Source organism: Nymphalis io, chromosome 19, assembly GCF_905147045.1.
Source record: "Nymphalis io chromosome 19, ilAglIoxx1.1, whole genome shotgun sequence".
Lineage (NCBI taxonomy): Eukaryota > Metazoa > Arthropoda > Insecta > Lepidoptera > Nymphalidae > Nymphalis > Nymphalis io.
Window position 1 is genome coordinate 4,403,992 of NC_065906.1, and position 23,511 is coordinate 4,427,502.

Below are 23,511 nucleotides of genomic sequence, written 5' to 3' on the forward strand. Positions count from 1 at the left end.
GTCTGAAACTAGTAAGTAGTATATAATGTATTGACTTTGATAGGTATTAGCTGTAGTTTAAAATACATACTTATCGTATGCAATTGGAACTTGTATTAATTTACGTAGCAGACAAAATATTTAGAATATTATATCCTGAATATTTTAAAGTTGATCTCCATCAACATCAAAATTCAATAGTCAATATTCCATGGTGTTTTGATGTATATTTTGTCTGTGAACACATCAGATTTTGACATTTTAAATTCTCTTTGGTGTATTTTGTTTTATAACAATAAAGAATAATATCTTTTGTGTCTTTTGGATTAGGTCTAGTCTTTATAAATTAATTATTAGTAACAAATAAAACAAGAATGGGGAGCTTAGACAGAGGTGTGCTAACAGGATTTATATGTCGTTTATGTTCTGAAATGCATCGTGTTGTTCTTCATATTTATGGAGAAGAAGGGATTCGATTATGTATATCTGAAAAAATCAATAGATATCTTTCAATAAACGTAAGTTTTATTTTATTACACCTATTTTTATTTGCGCAATATTATACACGTAATTTGAAATTATATGCATTAAATACTCTTTTAGGTATCACGTTCAGATCCACTACCTAAAACTATTTGCAAGAATTGCTTAGAACGTTTGGAAAATCAACATAGGTTGGTGATGCGTATTGAACATGCAGCAAATATGTTAAAAGGTCAGAGACGCGCGCGTGTAGGCCGTGGCTGTTATGTGAGCCTGTGTGACAATTCCAATGGACCACCACATCCTCCTATACGAAAATAAGCTATCCAAAAATTTTAGTTCAGGAATTAGTTTTATGAATTAAGTTAGATGATATAAGTTAAATGCATCTGGAACTAACAAAATATATGACAACATTTTTCTCTTATAATACTTTCCTTTGTAGAGTTGCGAACCAATTAAATGTTTTCAACCTTAAAGTAGAAAAATAATTACAAGCATTTAAATATATTAAGGTATTATCTAGCTTGATCTGCTATTTATAATTGTGAATGTTTACTTATAAATTAGCAGTGTTGTTGGGTAAATTAGAATATAAAATTTCAAGTTGTAAATATTTTAAAAAATATATAATCTGGTTGTTTAACTATTCTTAAATGTAATTTTAGAATACATTTGTGACAGATTAAGAAATAGTATTAGTAAGCTAAATTCTAGCAATAATATATCAATAACATTTTGTAAACTAAAACTTATGTATATTGGTTAAATTAATATAAGATTTTTGAATTATTCACTTGATTATTATGTAATCACTAAATTATGTTAACTCATAGCTATTTAAATAAATGAAATTATGAAATATACTGCAATGTTATTTCATATCACAGGTGAATCTGATAATGAGAAACACATTAAAATTCATAAAATCCGCTGCTTATTTTATGATCAAATATGTAAAGCAGTTTCTAATTTCTTTAAAAGTTTTTGAGTGATACATTTTTTGACCATCAAATTGCATTTGTTTTTGTTGAAATCGATTCTACTTTAGACTATTTGCCTGCTAAGTATTGGTTACATGTATTAAAAGCTGGAAACCCTGCATATATACTCAATATTAATTTAGCAGTCACATACAATAATTCTCAATATGTAAGATTTCCAAAGTTGGGGAACAAGTCTAATCATCTTTTTTATTTTTGTTTTTTTATGATATGGCAAAGTACTCTTGAAAGAGATTTAAAGATTTTGTTAAATATGAAATGTTGTATTACCCTCTGATTTTTAGATGATATACTTGACATTATTACTTGGGCTACCCAAAATTGGGGTGGTTGGCGTTGTATAGGGGAGGGTTTCGTCCAGTATTGGACAATGAAAAAAATTACTTGACCCTTATGATGGTATATCTCACTCTGTCCTTTCTAAAATCTGGAACTTATTCCACCATACTGTTCCAATGCAACAAGTTGAATTATCCTGGTAGATATGAATGATAATTTTATTCAACACATGCTGGTGTTTCTTAGAATGATTATTTTCACAGCCATTCACAAGATTAATTATAGACACTTGAAAATATGAATGTAGTCCGAACTTAATAACGCTAAACCTCTTTACTGTCACTCTCTCTAATAAAAAGAATATGTCTGTCATTGTAATCACCCTCTATCTTTTTATTTAATCTTTTCCTAGCATAGCTCTGTAAATCTATAAACTAATACTAGTTTTCTTTAGACGCAAATTGCATATTATAACAAAGTAATGATTGCCTCAATTTAAATTCCCTAATTTTTTTAATATCTATCTATTGGGCCATCTCGGCATTTCATGTTTCATAGCTCCCCTTAAATGTGTATGTAACAATTTGGAGGGTGAATGAATTTTTTTTCATACAATGTCCATATCTGATTAATGATTTATAAATACATGTTTAAAATTTATTTAGAACTATGACATGATATGAATAGTTATTAGTGTACTGTTTTAAAAACTTTTTTAGACTGCTTCTTTATGCTTTTTCTAAACATTGATATATATATTTCTTACTACAAACTTTATTAGTAATTAACTGCGTAAAAGCTTAATCAGAACTATAATATTTGATTCTGTGGAAAAAATGTAGGAAGGGAATAAAAAATTGGTTGGCAAAATAGGCCAATTATTGGTCTCAAAATAATAAACTGTAATTCAACATCATCGAATCTCAAATAGCTCAAAATAATAAATTGTTCTTTTTTGCTCCGAAGATAGATAGATACATAGATATATCACAAGAATTTTTTATTGCCATAAATATATCAAATAATGCAACAACTCAACTCAAAGGGGGAGGAGCCTTCGGCTTATTTTGAATTTGTTTTTCATACTATTACGCAAATCGCGATGGTACACTTGGATCTATAAATCAGTGCAGGACGAGAAGATGGCGCTGAATGGACCTATAACACTTTTCTACAAATACGGGCTTATGAAGTCTCCGTGCGGCATGTTCATCGGTAACGCCTAATTTAGCAAAGTCAACGACGTACCTCTTGTATTTACAATTTGCGAGTTATCTTATATGATTATATTTTTAATCATTAGGTATTAAAAATTGTGGCAATATATAATTACTTTTTTTTTTATATATAGAATAGGAAGGTGGACGAGCATATGATTACCTGATGGTTAGTGGTCACCAAACGCCCTTAGACATTGGCATTGTAAGAAATGTCAACCATCGCTTATAGCCAATGCGCCACCAACCTTGGGAACTAAGATTTTACGTCCCTTGTGCCTGTAATTACACTGGCTCACTCACCCTTCAAACCGGAACACAACAATATCAAGTATTGCTGTTTTGCGGTAGAATATCTGATGAGTGGGTGGTACCTACCCAGACGAGCTTGCACATAATAATAATTACTTCATGGGGCATATGGGCAAAAAAAAATATTAGTACTTATAACAAAATACAACACACATAGCACTCGGCATATTTTACTTGTGTGTTACGATTAGAACTTTTTCCCGCGTGAATACTACTATAAACCAAATTTAGATAACTATTGAATATAGTTCGTGCACCGCATTATATTCGAAGCTATATAGTTCTAAAGTTAATATAATTTTGTAAAAAATACTGTAATTTTGTAACTTCAAGTTTAGTAAAGCGTCCTTCATCGTCCTTTTTATAAATTATGAAATAAATAAACTTATTTTTAAATACTATTTATTTAACCTGTGAGTTATCTACAATAGAAATATAACAATAAACAAAAGAAACAGTAATTTTATTGCACGTTCCCGCTAGCTAACAACTTTTCGATTCTTAATGTATTTTTGTGTATGACCATTTTAAGATCATTAATTTTATCATATTTCTCCACTATATCCGCTTCTAAGTGCTTTACTTTTGAGTGAAGCGGAAGTAAGGATTCCTCGTTGACTCTGAAATATTATATAACCAATTGGAATTGTACAGAAACCATGTTAGAGGTAATTCAATCGTATCTTAATTCAAATTGTTTTTCATTTAGTTAACTTTAAAAGGGGCTAAATATAACGTTTAAAAAGAAGAAAAGTGAAAACGTATTAAAACGAGTGTGATTTTATACAAATAATATACTAACGTTTTTTGTTTCAGCAATTGTTTTGTAGCCTCTTCATAAGTTTTAGTCCATTGTTGCAGTTCTTGGCGCATAATTTCGACATCTTCCTGAATATGATCCAAAAGTTTTCCTAAAGGGTTAGCGACACGCGATAGAGCTTGCACGTTAAACCTTAATTGTTCTATTTCCTGATTAACAACGTCTCTTGCTTTTTGTGCCCCAAATTGCCACTCCTGAGAAAAAATATACGAAAAAGTAAATAATAAATCGTTAAAGGTAATATAGTTTTAAAACAATCACGGTAATTTTATTGCATTATCTCATCTCATCGTTAAATACCAATTGATGTAATTTATACAAAGAATCGTAAAAATTCTTACAATATTAGTTTTGCCGTTGACTTCGGAAAATTCCTTTTGTGCGTTTAATATTTGTTGTACAAGGTGACCATGCTGATTAGAAGACATTTGCATTTGATCATTTTGATCTTGAGAATTCGTTGACGTGTCTGTGTTTTCTACAATTACGATACTAGATTCTTCTTCCTTAAACGTTAAATTTATTAAATTAAAATATCAATTCGAATAAAGACTAAGAACGCAATAATCTTTTGTTAAGATGTACCTCTTCATGTGTCGTATTTTCAACGATTATATTTACTTTACCAACAACAAGATTATCTACGGCTGATAAAATAATTTCATGTTTATCTCGAAATCTTGGTGCACCGGGTCTTGATGACGATGGTCTTCTGACACTGTTTGGTCTCTGCGGAATATTTACAACTTTTGACTCAGATACTTTGACCTCAGATTCTACCTGACTTGTATTTAAATTGTCCTGTTTGCATATGGTTTCGTTATTAGTAGTTGCATTTGAATTAAGGGAAGAATTTTTATTTAATTCAATACTGAAAATTTCATTTTCATGATTGTTTGATACTCTTTCATGTACGTCATCCTTATTAGCATCATTATTTTCAGCATTTCCAATTTCGTTTGTTAAGTCAAGAGATCCTACTTTTACTTTATCTTGAGAAATTGTTACATCTTCGTCAACCAAACTACGGTAATTACCATTAGCTTCATTCGTGTTTTCTAAATTAGAGATAGATAACGTAGAGCTGCCATTTTCTTGAGATATTTCTATATTGTGAATGTCAATCTTAGAATCAGTGTCTACGGAATCAAGTGTGGGCTCTGCTAATTCGACCACATTGGAGTTATTAATTTTATTTAGATTTGTTGTCACACTTTTAAGTTCTTGTATTTCTTTTTCTTGACCTTTTTTATTTATTATTTTCGATGTTTGCGATGTTGTTTTTTTGGGAGGAGACTCCTTTTTTATTGTAGAGTTTTCCCTTATTTTCGTTTTATTTGGGTTTTTATCAATTTTGACCAACTTCTCAGTACTTTTTGACGATAATTTTTTAGTATCTATACCCTTTTTAACTAATTTAGGCGCATCTTTACCTTTTTTTTCACTCGAAATAGTTAGATTGCCTGTTTCTTTATATAGTTTTACAGCTTCGTCTGAAGAGAGCTTTTTATCTAATGCAAACGCAAGGCACTGTAGTAATTCATTTGTTTTCCCCGGTTCTTGACCAGCTACTATTTTAGAGGGTTTTACACTCAAGGATTTTCCAGTTGTTTTTTCTGAAATATTTTATCTTAATTTTCGGAGATTTTCACGTAATTACTTGTTTGCAACGGTGAATGTTAGGGGAAGTTAGTCCAAAGCGGGTATACCTCTTTTAACCGTAAGCTATTGACATAATAATTGTGAATGATTGATTGTAATACTGTACCTCGATGGCCTCGATGGCCTCGATGGCCTCGATACCTCGATAAAATATTTGTGTAACTGCGTATACTGGATATCTGTCATTATTCTATGATTATTTAGTAGTAATTTACTGTACTTTTTTTCAAAAATAGTTTGCCATATTGTTTTAATTTGTAGGTTAGGTATCTCGAAATAAAAAAAATCGCGAGTAAAGCCACGGACGCATTGTTTCTTAATAAGGTGGCAAGATTATTTCTAGGGGCCTATTTAAAAGATCCTCAGGGATGTACCCAAACAACAAACAAACTACAAAAATTGTCCTGGAAACAGCGCAGAAACCTTAACCCCTCATGTCACTCCTAAGAAGAGACTGATTTGGTTATATTAGTAGGCGAACATGGTTGAGTTTCTGAAGATTATAAATCTAATGTATATTTAAAGAAAATGGTTTATTAAATTATCATAATAAGGTTATTGTTCGCTATATACCCGCTATTTATACCCCCTTTGCCCAAAGAGGCAAGGGCCGTTTTAGCAAAACCGACCATGTCAAAGCGTGTCAAAATTATTTATTAGGTTTTTCACATTTTTCCATGAAATTGTAAGTTTTTTTTTTAGATTTATAATCACTGATACATGTCAAATACATACATACAAAATTATAATATGTTTGTGTTAAATGTAGAGTTTCTATTATAGCACATACATTAACGTACACGGTTTGGGCTACCTTCCCCTATCCATTATATCTCCATCTACTGGTGGTAGGGCTTTGTGCAAGCTCGTCTGGGTAGGTACCACCCACTCATCAGATATTCTACCGCAAAACAGCAATACTTGATATTGTTGTGTTCCGGTTTGAAGGGTGAGTGAGCCAGTGTAATTACAGGCACAAGGGACATAAAATCTTAGTTCCCAAGGTTGGTGGCGCATTGGATATGTAAGCGATGGTTGACATTTCTTACAATGCCAATGTCTAAGAGCGTTGGTGACCACTTACCATCAGGTGGCCCATATGCTCGTCCGCCTTCCTTTTCTATAAAAAAAAAAAAAAAATCCGCAATATAAATACAACTGATAGGCGATATTTACTACTACATTAATAAAATGAGTGAAAAGAAATCAAAATAGTAAACTAATAATAATAAGATTTTAGAAATAATTAGACTTACCCACAACCGATATTACTTTAGTAAGAAATAAAATTTTGCTTTCTCTATCTTTTACATTATCAGATATTAATTCTACATCTTCAAACAATCCATTAAAAAATCCTGTGCTTTTTAACACCTATAAAGAAACCAGATATTAAAATTTACTCAATATCGATAAAATCACTTAATAATCAATATACTTACTGTTGTAATAATATCATGAAGAAATCTGAATGGGGGCTTTTTTAACAACTTGTCGTTTAGTGGTGGCCGTTTTACATATTTTCCTAAAGACACTTGCGTAGCTTTTATGATACTCGCATCGATGACGTCTTCCATTGTACATATTTTATTTAAATTAATTATGATGTACAATCATAATCGGCGATGAAACTGATTATATTATGTTATTATTCTTAGAAGTATTTTTATGAAATTAATAGAAATTACTTTGTTTACATTCACAAAATGAAATCGGTAGCCGTGGCAACCAAAAATTTTATAAGGCGTGTATCCATTAGAGCCTTGCTATAAGTTTAATTATTTTTTGCAAGTATCTGCTACTGTAACTTAAAACGACATCCGTTCTATACAAGATCCTATGACGAGAATAATAGGTTAATTAAATCTTTTAACCCAGACTCACATTTATTTATCTGGTATGGTATTACATGAAAAGATATGGAGATATACATTCAATATTCTAATTCTCAAAAAACATTATCGTTACCAATTATATAACATTGTATATAAAAAAATCGAAAACCGCAAATTCAAAGTAATTCCATTTAATTGAGACTTTTAATGATTATTAATGCGCGCACATTATAAACAGCGATAACTATTAAATATTATATTTTATGATATATTTAGTCTATGGTTTCTTCATTAAAATAAACAGCATTAATTTTTTATATACATAATAACTCGTTTATTATCACCAGTTTTAAATTAAAGATATATTGTGTAATTGTCTATTTAAAAAATACATTTTTATCTCAGAATTTCATATTGCAAGCGTTTATAACAGATATAATATAATTAATAAACATTACTGATTATTGTTCTGTTTTAATAACATGATAATATCAATAATAAATCATAAAAATAATAACTTACCTGCCTAGATTGGATTGGAAACTTGAATTTTGTAAGAATGAAAAACAAAATAAATTTTAAATTATGTATTCCTCAATTTAAATATTTTTACGCTTCACAGACTCGCCTTCCTTATTTTTTAAGTTTTATTATTGTTGCATTATCTGTTACAGGAAAATACGTGGCTACGGATTTGACAGACGACACCGATTACTAATATGAAGTCGTAGAGCTCCTCTTAAATTTGGTTGGCTTATAAAAAAATATAAAGTAAATTAAGTCTTAAGTTGTAATACACAAGTTTTATATTTTAAAGTATAAATTCATTCGGGAATGATTTGCATCAAAAAAAAACTCTAATAGTTGGACATAAGTGTCAATTTTTCTTCCTATTTTTTTACTGCTATACTTACAATTCGAATGATTGTGTTTCATTTTACAACATAACTTTTTAATATAGGTGATACGCCATCGGCCATACTCTTTTGGCGTAATAAAATCAGCGCCTGAGTGAAAGTAATATCAAATTATATCTGAGTTAACTTGCAATCTAAAACTCTTAGAAAGGAGCAATATTTGTTAATGTTTTTTTAGAATGCCGCGCAAACGTAAAAGATTAGGTAGGCCTCCAGGATCCAAAAATATTAAATCCAAGAAAACTTCCGAGGAAACAGTAATTAAGACCGAAAATAACGCTGACGAATGTAATGAACAAACAAATAGTTGTTCTTATTGCAATCGAACATTTGAATCCAGATTTTGTTTACTTCGCCACCTTAAGTACTGTTCAAAACCTTTGACGGTGCCTGATGTTGGTAAACCAATTAAGGTAATGAATACCAGCTGCCAGAATCTCTTTATTATTTTAATATAATGTCACTTATATTGTTTACTTTTCTTTTAGTCAACATTTACTTGCAAGCAATGTCACAAGAAATTTAGATTCAAAAAGAGCTATACTAATCACCTTCGAGATGAGCATTCAAATACTCCAGGCAGTATTGCTTGCAGTCAGTGTTCAGTAGTATGTCCTAATAAAGAAATATTAACAAAACACATTGAAAACATACATCAGAGAGAGATATTTGAATGTGAACACTGTGGTAAAAAGTTCGTAAGACGCTCTCATGTCTTAAGACATATGATGCAAAGAGGGTGTGATGGAAGAAATGTGTCTGTGTTTCCATGTGAGGTAAGTGTAACACCGTCATCAATGTTCCACTCTAGGATACTTGTAATTATGTATGTCTTAGTTTGATAGCTTTAGTTACACAGTTATTAATATTTCATTCTGTATTAACTTTAATATTGTATGTTATTTCTAGATTTGTGATGCAACATTCTCAAGGAAGGATAACTTGATGGTCCATCTTCGCATGCAACACATAGCAAGCAAATTTTTTAGCTGTAAACTTTGTGATTTTCAAACAAGAAATTTTTCAAAATTAATTGTTCACCACCAATGTAAACACATAGGTAATTAACATAATTTAATAAGAAGAACTTGTTTGAGCTTTCTTTTTATTACATTTCAATAATATCTATTTTACAGAAACACCACAATTTGAGTGTGATCATTGTGGCAAAGTAACTAGTTCTCGAGGAGCCATTGCTAAACATTTGGAGATACATGGTGAAAAGAAATATGCATGCGATGTGGTAAAATATTTTATAGACAACATTAATCATATTTATAAAATGGTTTTTCTAAATGGTTATCTAACAAATAATTTGAATACAAATAGACTTTTAATACTACATACATTTCACTTGTTATTAATGCCTTATGAAATAGTATAGCTATAATGTTATTGTAATTTTGTTAAGCTGCCTTTTGAGGATAAATATGGTAAGTTTTTAGTTCCGATGATGTTTTTCTTATGTGACTTGACTATTTGCTGAACCCTATTTTAATTAATGTTTATGTTTTTGCATGATGATAAGCTTATTATTATTATTATAAAGGCACTTAGTAATTACCATACCCTTTTCATACATTTATTCACCTACCAAACTAAAATGTTATATTTTTTGTGCCTGTTACTTCATGTAATTACATGGGTCTACAAAAAGTCTTACCATAGTAGCTTCACTTGCAGTATTATTATATATTTAATTGTTAGTGTAGAGGTGTGATAGCAAAATAAAAGTTTAACGTAATAAAGCAAATATTGTTTTGCAGTGTGGCTATAGTACATTCACTATAGAAGTGATGCGCCGTCATGTGTTTACCCACGTGCCAGAAAAACCTTACAAGTGCAACTTATGTAAACGATCCTACATCCAGAAGGTGCAATTGCAACGTCACATGGAAAAACATAATGGTAACACTTGTACAAAATGTGGCTTGTCATTCCAGTCGAAAGCAAGGTAAGGAAAAAGATTTATTTGTCAATTGTCTGGTTTGAAATCTGTGCTACTGTACTGTTGTACTGTACTGGAAGTATGATATAACAAGCTATTTAGACAAAAGATTGATATATTTTATATGGCTCGAAATTTTCTGGGTTTAGCAATGTACCAATGTGTATATGATTACTTAATATTTTTAAAATGGTATTATTTACAACCAATGACAATTTATACAGAAATACAAAAAAAAAATCAATTCAAAGTGAAATGATAGATAAAGAAAATGGTCTAACACTGTTTTGTTCTTATAGAGTTATTATAATGGATATGAATATTTGTTGTCATAAACAAACAAGCATTAAACAAAAAAAACATATCAACTTTCAATAAATTCCCTAGTTTTTTTTTAGGTAAAATAGGCAAGATATTGACTATAGATTGTTGTAATAAATTGTCTATGTATTTTTATATTGTATTTCTCTATATAAAATGTATATTTCAGATTGTTAATTCATGAAAGAGAACACATGGGATTGACAAAATTACTGTGTCCAATTGAAACATGTGTTTATTCAAAAAAAGAATTCAGCAATGAAGAGAGTCTACAAGCTCATGTGAAAATGCATTTGGATGAGAAACGTAAGCTCTATCTCTATCTTAATCATGTTGTTTACTTTCTAAATGCTTATTATATGAAGAAATCTTTTGATTTATGTTATATGTTAAAACAATGCATAATATTTTGCAGCATTTGATTTGATTCGATTTGATTTGTCATTTTGTCATAATATTGTAAAGGCATTTAATTATTTATTATTTTGTCTTAAAGTACTAGTAGAATAAATAAGTTACTACATGTTAAATTTAATTGAATATATACTTATCTTAAATTATAACCAACACTGTATGTAGCTTTTTATAGTAGCCTTAAAAAATTATAAGTATTTTTTTTTCAAATTTATATACTAAACTTTATTATTAAAATAAGTTGTAAACCACAGCATTACTCTAAAGATAAGATTTGAACACTATTATAAAATAACAGCATTTATCGAATTACATGTCGAAATACAATTCACACACATACAAAAATAGTGATTTAATTGTTCTCTTCAATATACTGTACTCATCATTGACGATCTCCCTCAATTGTTACGGTAAATTCTTTCAATTTATACAAATGTAACCCGTGATTATGAATAATGCAATTTGGTTGTGTTTTTAGCATACGAATGCGAGGTGTGCCCGAAAAGATTCCACAGCGACGCGAACATGCGGCGGCACATGAGCACGCACGCGCTGGAGCGGCCGCGGCGCTGCATGTACTGCGTGGCTGCGCGAGCCTACGTGCGTGGCGAGCAGCTCGTGCGACACGTGCGCAAGTCGCACCCGCAGGTGTTCCGCGAGCGACTGCTGCACGTGCGCCGTGTGCTGGTGAACTTGCTTTATAATCTATTTAAGATATAATATGCAACAGCCCTGCTAATTCTTAATCTGTCCATCTTGGCATTTTGTTAATTAGAACTATAATTGAAAAACATTGAATAAAAATTAGTAAACTTAGTGATTAATTTTGTTAACAATACATGATAGAAGTTATTATACTTATAAGAAGTAACAATTTTTATCACGTGTATTTTACAGATAATTCAGTTTTTAGACACACGTAGTCCCAGTTATTCTGACTTTACTGTAATTAATATATTAAAATAGACTTATATAATTGACAGGGTTCCAATTTGGGCATGGATCGTGTGAGAAAGTCAGAATTGGAGTCCATTTTAAATGTGCTAGACGCCGAATCGGATCGCATATTAGAAGGTTATGGGCAGGGTGTTCTTTACGGCGGATTACAAGAACAAACACAATCAGAAATGGAAGATGAACACATACAAGTAAATAATGCACTTTATGTCAATGGCTATAAAACTAGATTTTAAATTCAAGCCAAGAAAAAAGTAATTTTTAGTCTTAATTTGTCTTAAAATAATAAATTATTTTTTTTAAATCTGAGATTGTAATCAAACTGAATATTAATATTTTTTTGTCATATTTATCTTCACCTCATGCTAAGAATATTTATAATTCTTATAGGAAGATGAGGATTCACCTTTAATGTCTGAAGAGGAACTGGCTGAAAGTCTGAAGAAGTTACTCACTCAACTCATTGACAATGAAATGCTCGAGTGCTTTGGTTGGCCCGATGAGTCTGTGGATGTGGTATGTTATAAAAATAGAAGAAGTCAAGGTTTATAAGTAATATTTTTCAATTTATGCTTCTATTATAAAGTAGAAATTTATAATCTCCGAAAACAATCGTAAATTTCCATATTAAAGAGTAAAATAGTAGCCATTACTCTTAACCATTCTGGCAAAGTACGATCATATCCAATTGTATAATTCAAATTTGATGCAGAGGAATCATGAACAACTGCTTTTCATATTATGTATAGAAATATGTTAAGATAGCATGTATATAATATTAAATTATAATAATGATGTTATTAAAATATAATTTGTCTTTTTTCAATGTCAAAGGTGTTAGAAAAAGTCATCGAAAATTGCGGTGCAAAGGCAGCTGATCGCGACAAATGGACGCGCGTGCAACGCCTACGTGAAAATGCCAAGCATTTGTTCCTTTACGTGATAGAAGACAAAAATATTGCACGCATGCTCGACACGCACACCATAGACCAGATCATCAATCACATACTCGATCAAGTTAGTAAGCCCGATGACAGTGATAATGAAAATGATAATATTAAGCAAATGGCGTAAATAAATTATATAAGACGATATTATTAAAGTTTGTCTCCTAAAATTATGACTATGTGTACATATATTATACTTGTGGTAGGGCTTTGTGCAAGCTCGTCTGGGTAGGTACCACCCACTCATCAGATATTCTACCGCAAAACAACAGTACTTATTATTGTTGTGTTCCGGTTTGAAGGGTGAGTGAGCCAGTGTAATTATAGGCACAAGGGAAAAAATCTTAGTTCCCAAAGTTGGTGGCATTGCCTATGTAAGCGATGGTTGACATTTCTTAGAATGCCAATGTCTAAGGGCATTGGTGACTACTTACCATCAGGTAGCCTTCGTATTCACTATTTTTCGTATTCACACTTATACTTGGTATAAGCACGTCCGCCTTCCTATTCTATATAAAAAAAAAAAAAAAACATTCTGAAGGATTTATTTTATTAAAATCGATAAATTAAACAAAAAATATTTTAATATCATTTACTTGTAGTATAAAATGTTGACTGTGGCTCTGCTTTATACATAATTATAATCAAATAGATTTCTCCGAGTCAAAAAATTATGAGGATTTGTTGTAAGAAAACTTTTTAATATAATATTTTATATAAAAAATAAAAAAAAATATTATATTTGAACTTAAATAATAATATGATCTAGAATATATAAAAATATGTACTTTCATTATGCAAAATAACTATTATTTGACATATTAAAGAATTTTATCATTTATCAATATAATTTTTATATTGGAATATTTGTCAGTAAATAATAACTCCAAATATTTAAGAAAACCCAATATTATAAAAAAAAAGTTGCTTTATTCAAATGGTTTGTGTATATTATGTTTTTAATAATATTTTATGACTGTTTTTGTTTATATTAAAACTTGCTTAAAATATTGATAATTATAATAGTGAAATTAGTGCTTTCCACCATTAAAATTCCTACTGAATTATGGTGAAACTTAGAAATCCTGCTTCACTACTTACATTTCTTATGGACAATGTTAATTAGGAACAAAGAAATGATTTAACTATTTATAAGGCTATACTTTCGTGAAAGTTTAAATATTATAAGTAGTTAAAAAAAATATTGGTGTTGGATATAGCGACTACATTTATATGCATACATTTTATTCTAAGGTAATTTTTAGCATATGATGGCAACTGAAAAGTTTATATTTTCATACCAGTTGTAGGGGTATGGTTCAATCACTGCAAATGTTTAATGTGATCTGAGTTTTTAATTATGTTATGCACAATTCTGGACCCCTGACTGGTAATTGAATAGGGTCATTGAATATGAAATGTTTAGAATAAAAATTATATTTTTATAAAATAATATTCGTAAATAAGTGCCTTAAAATTATGTGGGCTTACAACCCATATCTAAGATATTGGAATTATTATGTTTTAATTATACATTTCTTTTACTTTGTACTAAGCTGGGTTTATGTTAATGATACACTTAATTAAGATTTATATTCATTTATATATAAGTTTTATTGTTTTCATATATCATTTTAGTGTATTACTTTTAATACATATTGTTTATAGTTATTATAATTGTGTTATTATGACAATAAAGTATTTTTTTAAATGAATGAATGTTTAGTATACATATAAGACCTTTTCGCCATCCAAATCTTCAGTCCAAATAAATAAAGTTCCCCCACGGGAACAGTAGGGGTAGGGGTATGTGGGACTCGTCGGTGTCCAAGGCGCCGAGTGCGTCTTAATGAGAGCGCCACGGGATCGCTTGCGCACGCTACCGTGACGCTCTGATCGTCGACCCGCCTATGCTTATTAATATTATTTTTGTATTTCAGGGGCCTGTCTACACAGATTTCCCCATCCTATTAAAAAAACCTCAACTCTTTGCTGCATGTTTTTTTTTTTTATATCGCCGGGAGGGCAAATGACTCTACTCCACCTGATGGTAAGTGGTAGTAGAGTCCAAACGCGACGACGGCCAGTACAGTCGGGAAGAATGTTCTGTACTAGCCGTCACCGCCTTGCCGGCCCGCAAGATGCCTCTTCACGCCTCGTTAGAAGGAACCCGGGTTGTAAGAGGAGGGGAACACGTGAGCTGGTAAGGAATTCCATTTTTTGGTAGTGCGACAAAGAAAGGAGTTGCCAAATTTCTTTGTGCGCGATGGAATTGATGTCACAGTTAGGCGGTGACATCGAGAACCAGCTCGCGTGGACTTAAGAAGGAAGGGGGAAGCAGGAATTAGAGAGAATAATTCCTCAGAGCACTCGCCGTGATACAGTCGATAGAAAGCGCTCAGTGCTGCTATCTCGCGACGCAATTGTAAAGGTCGCCGCACCTTGTTCAGAACTCCCAAGTTTCCGTGAAGCTGTTTTTATAACAGCCTCGATGTAATCCCTTGGACTAAGGTCGCAGCGAACGACAATCCCCAGTATGGCGATTTTGCTTTGTATCACCAGCGGAGTACCACAGAGGGAGGGAAGAGGGGAAAATGCTGACTTTTTCGCTGTGAGAGCGCATACCTGTGTTTTCTTGGCATTAAACTCAACAAGATTATCAGAGCCCCATTTGGCGATGAGCTCTAATGTCCTATCGAGTTCAATGACAAGATCCTTCCGCCTCTCCTCGATTTCCGCCCGCCCAGCCACTGCGCGTCCGTGGTATCCACCATGCACTGTACTATCGTCTGCATAGCAATGTATGTTCCCAAGAGAGAGCATATCATTGATATGCAAAAGAAAGTGTCGGAGATAGCACAGATCCCTGGGGACCCGAGCATTCAATACATAGAATTGTGAAGCGCAACCATCAACTAAAACACGAAGGCTACGCTTGTGTAGGAAGCTGGCAATCCAGGTGCATAGCTGAGCAGGCAGACCATATGCCGGCAGCTTGGTGAAAAGACTTCTGTGCCAGACCCTGTCGAAAGCCTTAGAGATATCAAGGCTGACAGCCAACGATTCTCCATGCTTGTCGATAGCTTCACCCCAGAGGTGTGTTACGTACGCTAGAAGATCACCTGTGGACCGTTTTGGTCGAAACCCGTACTGACGATCATTAACGATCTTCTAGGTAATGGATCAGTTGGTTGTTTAAAATCCGTTCCATCACCTTACAAAGTACTGAGGTGATAGCTATTGGCCGATAATTTGCCGGGTCAGACCGATCCCCTTTTTTGGGAACCGCTTGCACATTAGCTCTTCTCCAAGCCTCCGGCACACATCCCGAAGAGAGAGAAAGTTGGAACAGGCGCGTTAACACAGGAGACAGCTCCGCTGCGCACTTCTTCAGCACTATGGCTGGTATTCCATCGGGACCGCTAGCTTTCCGTACATCAAGTGATTGCAGCTCCGCACGCACATCACGTTGCCTGTTTTTGATGTCAGGCATCGTATGGCCACATGCAGGTATTGTAGGTGGCAGTGCACTACAATCATCGATGACGGAATTGTCGGCAAAGAGTTTAGCCAGGAGATCAGCTTGCTCTTGCGGACTGTGAGCTAGCAATCCGTCCGGATTTCTGAGCGGTGGCAGCGAAGGTTGGCAGAAATTGTTTTGCACAGACTTGGTCAGACGCCAGAAGCTACGGGAGCCCCTAGGATCCGAAACAAGGTCATGACCAATCTGTACAATGCGCTGTGCATCCGCTCTCGTGTATGGCTTTCTACAGGACTTGGAATTTTTATTGTAGTTTGCTTTCAGTGAGTCAATGTTAGATGCCCCGCTAATGCAGCCGTTGATGCACTTGCGATATGCCGCCTGCTTAGATGATACAGCATCGGTACATTTACGAGTGAACCAACGGTTACGCGTACCTCTACTGACGAGATCTGAGCTAGGAATGTAGTATTCCATTCCCAACATGATCTCGTCAGCAACAGCAGCGGCACCAGCTGTCGGGTCATTCCCACTGAAACAACGTTCCTTCCAAGGGACCGACGCATAGTAATCGCGCATACCGTCCCAATCTGCCGACTTATAGTGCCAAACGCGACGTTTGCATACCGCTAGTGGCGGCAGCTTGGCCTGTGGCACTCTGGTAGATATAAGGCTGTGATCCGAAGAGCCAAGAGGAGCCTGAACCACAACCTGATATTCCACCGGGTGAGAAGTCAGCAGAAGGTCCAGTAGAGAAGGTGCTTGCCCATCAATGTCTGGGATCCTGGTGGGCTGTTCAACCAGTTGGGTCAAGTCATGTGTGAGAGCAAAAGCATGAGCAGTCCTTCCAGCATGGTCAGTTTTGAGGGATTTCAACCATGATTCGTGGTGAGCATTAAAATCCCCCAAAAACACCAATTCCGTGTTAGGAAATTGCTCTTGCGCAGCATCTGCCACCCGACTAAGATGGTCAAATAATCTTGTCTTGTCTCCAAGTCACCATTGTGAGATCTGTAGAGGCACACGTAGACTCGACTCAGACGAACCAGGTCCACACGTACCACCAACATGGAGAAGGAGGGGTCCTCCAAGCAGCGCAGTCGGTGACAGCAAACATCCGTCCTGACGAACAAGCATACTCCGGCTTTCGCTTTGAAGGATTCTTCAAGCGTGTAGCCGGGATAATTAAGGTAGGCTGGTATCGGCAGGACGGAATATTTGTGTCTCCGTGAGAAACAACATTGCTGGCCGTGCTGTCTCGAGATGGTGGTGGACAGCGTCGAGGTTAGCGTGGAGTCCACGGATGTTAGAGAACTCGACCTCAAACAGCGAGGGTATGGTGGGGGTGTGCACCGCTGTACGACCGTTTTTTCTGTTTTGTTGCGGTACCATTTGGGAAAAAAAATGGAAAAGAGACGTGAAGCGAGCGACGTATTGCCACGATAGGGATGGGCAAACTGTGGAGGCGTGTTTCCCCTAGTGGTTGCCAAAAGGAAAAATACACTGACCCGCCGGACGGAAGGGCCCCCGAACCCCCCCGGAAGTGGCCGCCGGGACCCCACCTTCCGGTCACCAACCGGCACGACGGTCCACCTCGAGATTATGCGTGGCCTGGTGGGGCAGTCTCGCGAGCTGGTTAGGCACGCTCGGGCCCCTGTACTATGCCACGGGCGGCCAGCGGAACAACCGTTTCTTCGGGTCTCCCTGTCCGGCAGGTCAATACAGTTTCCCCCGGCATTGGTTCAACAACCGTCTCCATTGGACCAACACCCATCGCGGCAATACTCGCTCGGGCACTGGCTATACGCTGGCTGATCTCGAAACGCGGCTGCAAGCCACTTCACGAGTTTTTCACCATGCGTACGGTGGTAACAAGCCAGGCGGATGCTTAACATCCTACCACCAGATGAGCTGATGATCGCTCAGATATCCCTTAGTCGCCTCTTACGACACCCATGGGAACGAGAGGGGCAGTGAAATGTATTCTTTCACCGTTACTACACGGTTAACTATTGTTGATTATTATTTAAACTTTAAAAGAATCAAATGCATTGAGTTTATAGAAATCAGTGTGTGTGTGGAATTCGATTTAACTACAAAAATTGGAATAATAATGTTGTTTTAACAATAATTATATTTTACATAGTCTAAATTGTAATTTTTCGATTTTAACTTTTATTGTTTAAATAAAATTTTACACAGACCAATTCCAATTTTTGTGTTGACATTTTTGCTGTGTGGATAACCGTGAAAGGTTATTTTGTAAATTAAGATTACTTGTTTCATTGGATTCAGTGTTTATTATTATCCAATTTAAAAATCTCAATTTCTACATATATTCTTTCAATATATATTTATTAGTTATTATATTATCTGACTATACTTTTAATAAAATAATTATTATTAAAACATTGATATGTTTTTTTGTCAATTATATTTTATTTAACCAATTACAGAGGTACAGATGTCATTAACTTCCAATATACAAGAAGAGCACAACTATTGCATTATTTAGGTATATAACTATACTTCTCTATGGGGCTGCCCAAAGCATAGCAAAAATAAAATATGAGTTTATATGGCAACATTTTTTTACCACACACATATATTCGAATTCCCAAACAGTGATTTGTATTGGACCGCGATCGTATCTAGTCTGGACAAGAAGACAGCCCTGTTTCAGATGATTGCAAATCTTGTGAATGAAACGATCGCCTTCAGGCCATTTCAAATAAAAAAACCTGCTGAGTTTCTTTCGTTTTTGCATATATGTATATATGATTGGATATTTTATATGGATATTTTCATCAAGCTCAGTGCTACTAATACAGAACAATGATTTGGTAGCTAGGGCTGCCAGTAGAATCAATATTTAATACTGTTGGGTCTCTGAAATCTCGTTATCAAAACTTAAGAAATAATCTATGATATTTGTCATATCATATCAATTAATAATTATTGAGTATCCGGCACTTTAACTTACCTAGAATACAAAAAAACTAAGTAATTTATTTTTATTGTTTGTTATAAATTTCAAACGATAAGTCTATTATTAGTAAACGAACGAAAGCTATGTTATAATTCTCGCAATATTTACACTATACAAGGTAATTTATTATAGAAACGAGTATGTATCCACACAAGAAATTACACCCTCTGACAGCCCTGGGTAGAGAGAGGTAGTACATTCATATTATGTAACATGGATCTGCCTATTTCTATGCCATGAATTGAATCTCTTTGTGTGGTTTCAGTGCGATAATCGAGGTTCCGAATAAATTTGCATACATTTTTTTCTAGCATATAAGTGTCAGTACATATTGTGAATTTAACAGGGGTAGGCACGTATACTATATATAAATTGTTTGTATTCTCTTAAATTCTTAAACTAAACCAACTTTTTCATTAACGCAACCAGAAACGTAGCGATCATTTTGCGATACAACCCAATAAATGATCTTAAGAGTAAGCATTATTTGGTACAAAAGTGTAATTAAATTATTAGATTAGGCAACAATATTAGGCATATAAAATAGCATTATATTATGTGATGCTGATCCAGTATCCCTCAATCTATTATTTTATTATATATTTATTAATTTTGTCTATGGGCCACACACATAGTGACATTTCTGTAATACGACTAAGTGCCTACCAACTTCATTTTCAACTACGTTGTAAAATGTATTTATAAAACTAGAATCGAATTATTTGCGATTTAACCATCGAACAACACGAGATATCATCGAAATTATTCAACTTCGATTTAAATACAAAATTTGATACAATTAATTACATATCGATGTTTTGATATCTATATATAAATCATTTATAAATTTGCAATTTATTCTTTTGTATTGTTTTTTTCGTTTAGCTCGTCTTATAAAGATGTCAACAAGTGTTCCTTTAATTGTGAGGCTATTAGCATCATCTGTGTCTGTGGCTGGTAGAGCTGGCAAAATCGTAAGAGATGTTATGAGCAAGGGTGAACTTGGTATTGTGGAGAAGGTTAGTGAATTTCGTCATATTCTTAAATCCTATTTTATTTTATTTTTTATATAAGTTTTATATTCATCGTTTCAGGCAAAAGACGACTATCAAACAGAAGCTGATAGATCAGCCCAAAGATGTATCATTGCATCTTTGACAGCACAATATCCAAAAATTAATATTATCGGAGAAGAAGATAATCCTGATAATGAGGTAAGTTTAGTAATTATACCTACCTGGTTCTTTAAAATCTGTTTAAGTGTAAATTTCCTGAGTTTATTACTTTGTAAAGTCTCTAAATGTTAACGTAATATTGGACTATGACCTTATTCCATCAGGCTGCTCCAATGCAGGTGGATGCATATACACTAAGTTTTAGAAAAACAATATAAAGATATCAATGTAACAGAATATTAACCAACCAAATTTGAGTTAAACATACTGATAGGTTTTATACTTATAATAATATGCTGAAATAATGTTTCTTTTTTTCGCAAATGTTAGGTATCACATACAATCTCATTACAAATCATTTACAATCTCGTTATCTTAAGGTTACATTGTTTGTTAGAATTTCCATTTGCATTGTTCATTGACCTCACTTCTTGACCTCCCTGTTACATTTACATTTGAAAAAACTATAATGTAATCTTGTCAATATTGTAATTCTTTTCAGGGTGACGTGTGTAGTGATTGGCTAACAATAGATGCTGATAAAGAAGTTTTATGCCTTGAATGCCCTTCTGAATTGAAAGGTGTCAAGGAAGAAGATATTGTAGTATGGGTGGATCCTCTTGATGGGACTTCTGAATATACCCAAGGTTTTTTAACATTTTAAATATTTAAAAAAATAATATAATAATATATTATGTATTTAATAATATATATATTCAAGCAAAAATTAATTATTAAATATAGTCCATTTGATGAATAAAAAAATGTCTGCTATTTCCAATTTAAAAATCAAGTAATGATTATAACATTAAATGCAAATTTCTGAATCAAACACATATATGATGATAGCATGACTAAAAAATTTTAGGTGCCCTTATGTTGAAGAGAGATCCTTGGGAAAGATGGAAAATGTATTTGACTCACCCATTTATAAGTATCAAGTGGTATTTAAGTTTACTACAATCAAACTATGGTAAATGGATAATTTGAACCTAGGTAGTATCTTTTGGGTGTTAACAATGCAAATATATGCAATAAAACATTGTGTCAACAAAATAAAACCATTTAATAAAACATACAATTGTTTAGAACATAATATCACATAATAATTTGGTGCATGCATGCAAACAGCTGCTTGTAAAGAAGTTTAATAAATATCTAATGAGCGATATATATATGGTCATGTTCAATTTTCTATAATTGTAGTTATTGTTTTTGAGTATGATCTCCCTTAACTGCATAAAGTAAATATGTATTGCATGTTACTTAGGATTGAATGTACAAAGAAACTCAATTGATATTAAGATCAGACAAAAAAAAATTATGTTATTGATGTTGTTGCAGGTTTCTTAGAACATGTTACTGTACTTATTGGTATATCAGTCAATGAAAAACCTGTTGCTGGTGTCATTCACCAGCCATATTACAAAAGTGCAGGAAGTGAAAAAAAAACTGGAAGAACTATCTGGGGTCTGCAGGAAGTTGGTGTTGGTGGATTTACTCCAGTTCCTCCACCAAACTCTCTTATTATCACCACAACAAGAAGTCACTCAAACCCAGTTGTAGAAAAAGCATTACAAGTAATGAATGCATCTCAAATTCTAAGAGTTGGTGGTGCAGGTTTCAAGGTATCATTTACAAGTATATATTTCTCTTCGCTAATTTGATGCTATGTTAAAGGTACAATTTCTCTGGTTGTATTGAAATGGAGTTTTCATCGTTAGTATTTAAATTCGATAGGGTTCTTAACAGATAGTACTCTCACTTTTCTATACTGTAATCCTTGTAGCTAAGTATAAAATATATACATTAACTGAAGCAAGCAAAAGCTTGGATTATTCTATGAACACAGTTTTACTTTGGTGGTATAATCATTATATTCCAATAATATTATTATGTATAGAATATAGGTATATAATTCTATTTACAGGTTTTACAATTGCTGGAAGGAAAGGCCTCAGTTTATGTGTTTGCTAGCCCCGGCTGTAAAAAATGGGATACATGTGCCCCTGAAGCAATTCTTTCTGCTGCTGGTGGCAAATTAACTGACATCCTGGGACACAACTACAAATATGGTGCCTCCGTGTCGAGACCTAACAAAACTGGAGTGTTAGCTGCAGTAAATACTGACCTTCATACCTATGCTCTGAATCGAATACCACAAGAGCTGAAAGATAAACTAGCAAATAAGTGAAAATATAATTATATAGCACAACAATCAATACTATAAATAACTACCCATTCAATGGGTAATTAATATATACACTTTTCACAAAAAACAATGTTTTATTAAGATAATTAATATTTATATACATATAAGTCCACCAATAAAATAAATATATATACTACCTACAGTCAATTGTACAGAGCTTAGTATAAAAGGTATATCCTTCGAAATATTATAAATGCAACGGTGAGTTTGTACGCTTTCATTTCTTAATCAACCAATCATGAAATTTTGTATACAATTGTCAGATGTACACAAAATAACATAGGATACCTGCCATTTGTCCCCATAGAAGAAGCTCCTAAATAATAATTCACATCACTAACAATAACCATTAATTTTTTATCATTACCCAAAGAAACTGTTACACATGCTTAGCCGAGAAAACCATTTCCTTACTGGGTTTTGTTAGTAATTGAGAGTATAACATCTGTAAGTAAACGATTAAAATCTAATATATTATATGAACCCTTAAATAAAAAGATATTCATGACAATTAGCTTGTTTCTCTTTGGTGAATGGGCTTTTATACAAGGTTAAATTG

At 33.3% G+C, this 23,511-nt stretch overlaps 4 protein-coding genes across 7 annotated transcripts in view; 2 read left to right on the top strand and 2 right to left on the bottom strand.

Annotated features, from left to right (window-relative positions):
• LOC126775846 (uncharacterized) overlaps positions 1 to 23,511 on the bottom strand; it is a 169,444-nt gene that overhangs the window by 19,001 nt on the left and 126,932 nt on the right. The gene's annotated exons all lie outside the window — the stretch shown is intronic.
• Positions 3,700 to 7,378, bottom strand: LOC126775850 (TRAF3-interacting protein 1). Of its 2 annotated transcripts, none has more exons than XM_050497986.1 (6): positions 7,199 to 7,378; positions 7,013 to 7,130; positions 4,680 to 5,710; positions 4,436 to 4,600; positions 4,077 to 4,288; positions 3,700 to 3,894 (listed from the first exon to the last, which is right to left on the bottom strand). In XM_050497986.1, exons 1-6 carry the CDS (start codon positions 7,331 to 7,333, stop codon positions 3,738 to 3,740), a joined length of 1,818 nt encoding a protein of 605 aa, XP_050353943.1. In that variant the 5' UTR covers positions 7,334 to 7,378; the 3' UTR covers positions 3,700 to 3,737. The 2 variants fall into 2 exon arrangements, with proteins under 2 accessions (XP_050353943.1, XP_050353944.1); XM_050497987.1 differs by having other exon boundaries at positions 3,738 to 3,892; positions 4,073 to 4,288.
• On the top strand, positions 8,505 to 14,668 carry LOC126775849 (zinc finger protein 260). Its single transcript, XM_050497985.1, has 10 exons — positions 8,505 to 8,921; positions 8,997 to 9,284; positions 9,418 to 9,568; positions 9,645 to 9,751; positions 10,275 to 10,462; positions 10,947 to 11,083; positions 11,670 to 11,878; positions 12,175 to 12,339; positions 12,539 to 12,664; positions 12,983 to 14,668. The coding sequence occupies exons 1-10, from the start codon at positions 8,688 to 8,690 to the stop codon at positions 13,220 to 13,222; spliced, it is 1,845 nt and encodes a 614-aa protein (XP_050353942.1). The 5' UTR covers positions 8,505 to 8,687; the 3' UTR covers positions 13,223 to 14,668.
• Positions 20,222 to 23,509, top strand: LOC126775861 (3'(2'),5'-bisphosphate nucleotidase 1). 3 transcript variants are annotated; one of them, XM_050498003.1, is made up of 7 exons: positions 20,222 to 20,260; positions 20,451 to 20,584; positions 20,660 to 20,779; positions 21,243 to 21,387; positions 21,609 to 21,713; positions 22,085 to 22,368; positions 22,671 to 23,509. In XM_050498003.1, the coding sequence occupies exons 2-7, from the start codon at positions 20,465 to 20,467 to the stop codon at positions 22,932 to 22,934; spliced, it is 1,038 nt and encodes a 345-aa protein (XP_050353960.1). In that variant the 5' UTR covers positions 20,222 to 20,260; positions 20,451 to 20,464; the 3' UTR covers positions 22,935 to 23,509. The 3 variants fall into 3 exon arrangements, with proteins under 3 accessions (XP_050353960.1, XP_050353959.1, XP_050353961.1); XM_050498002.1 differs by lacking the exon at positions 20,222 to 20,260 and having other exon boundaries at positions 20,273 to 20,584; XM_050498004.1 differs by lacking the exons at positions 20,222 to 20,260; positions 21,609 to 21,713 and having other exon boundaries at positions 20,276 to 20,584.

Excerpts from the sequence above, each read along its gene's own strand:
- LOC126775849 (XM_050497985.1), top strand. The coding sequence starts at position 8,688 with ATGCCGCGCAAACGTAAAAGATTAGGTAGGCCTCCAGGATCCAAAAAT. Across the intron at positions 8,922-8,996 it reads ATGTTGGTAAACCAATTAAG|TCAACATTTACTTGCAAGCA; the intron begins GTAATGAATACC and ends CTTTTCTTTTAG. Across the intron at positions 9,285-9,417 it reads TGTCTGTGTTTCCATGTGAG|ATTTGTGATGCAACATTCTC; the intron begins GTAAGTGTAACA and ends TGTTATTTCTAG.
- LOC126775850 (XM_050497986.1), bottom strand. The coding sequence starts at position 7,333 with ATGGAAGACGTCATCGATGCGAGTATCATAAAAGCTACGCAAGTGTCT. Across the intron at positions 7,131-7,198 it reads TTCATGATATTATTACAACA|GTGTTAAAAAGCACAGGATT; the intron begins GTAAGTATATTG and ends GTTTCTTTATAG. Across the intron at positions 4,289-4,435 it reads TCAACGGCAAAACTAATATT|GAGTGGCAATTTGGGGCACA; the intron begins GTAAGAATTTTT and ends ATTTTTTCTCAG.
- LOC126775861 (XM_050498003.1), top strand. The coding sequence starts at position 20,465 with ATGTCAACAAGTGTTCCTTTAATTGTGAGGCTATTAGCATCATCTGTG. Across the intron at positions 20,585-20,659 it reads AACTTGGTATTGTGGAGAAG|GCAAAAGACGACTATCAAAC; the intron begins GTTAGTGAATTT and ends TCATCGTTTCAG. Across the intron at positions 21,388-21,608 it reads GACTTCTGAATATACCCAAG|GTGCCCTTATGTTGAAGAGA; the intron begins GTTTTTTAACAT and ends AAAAAATTTTAG.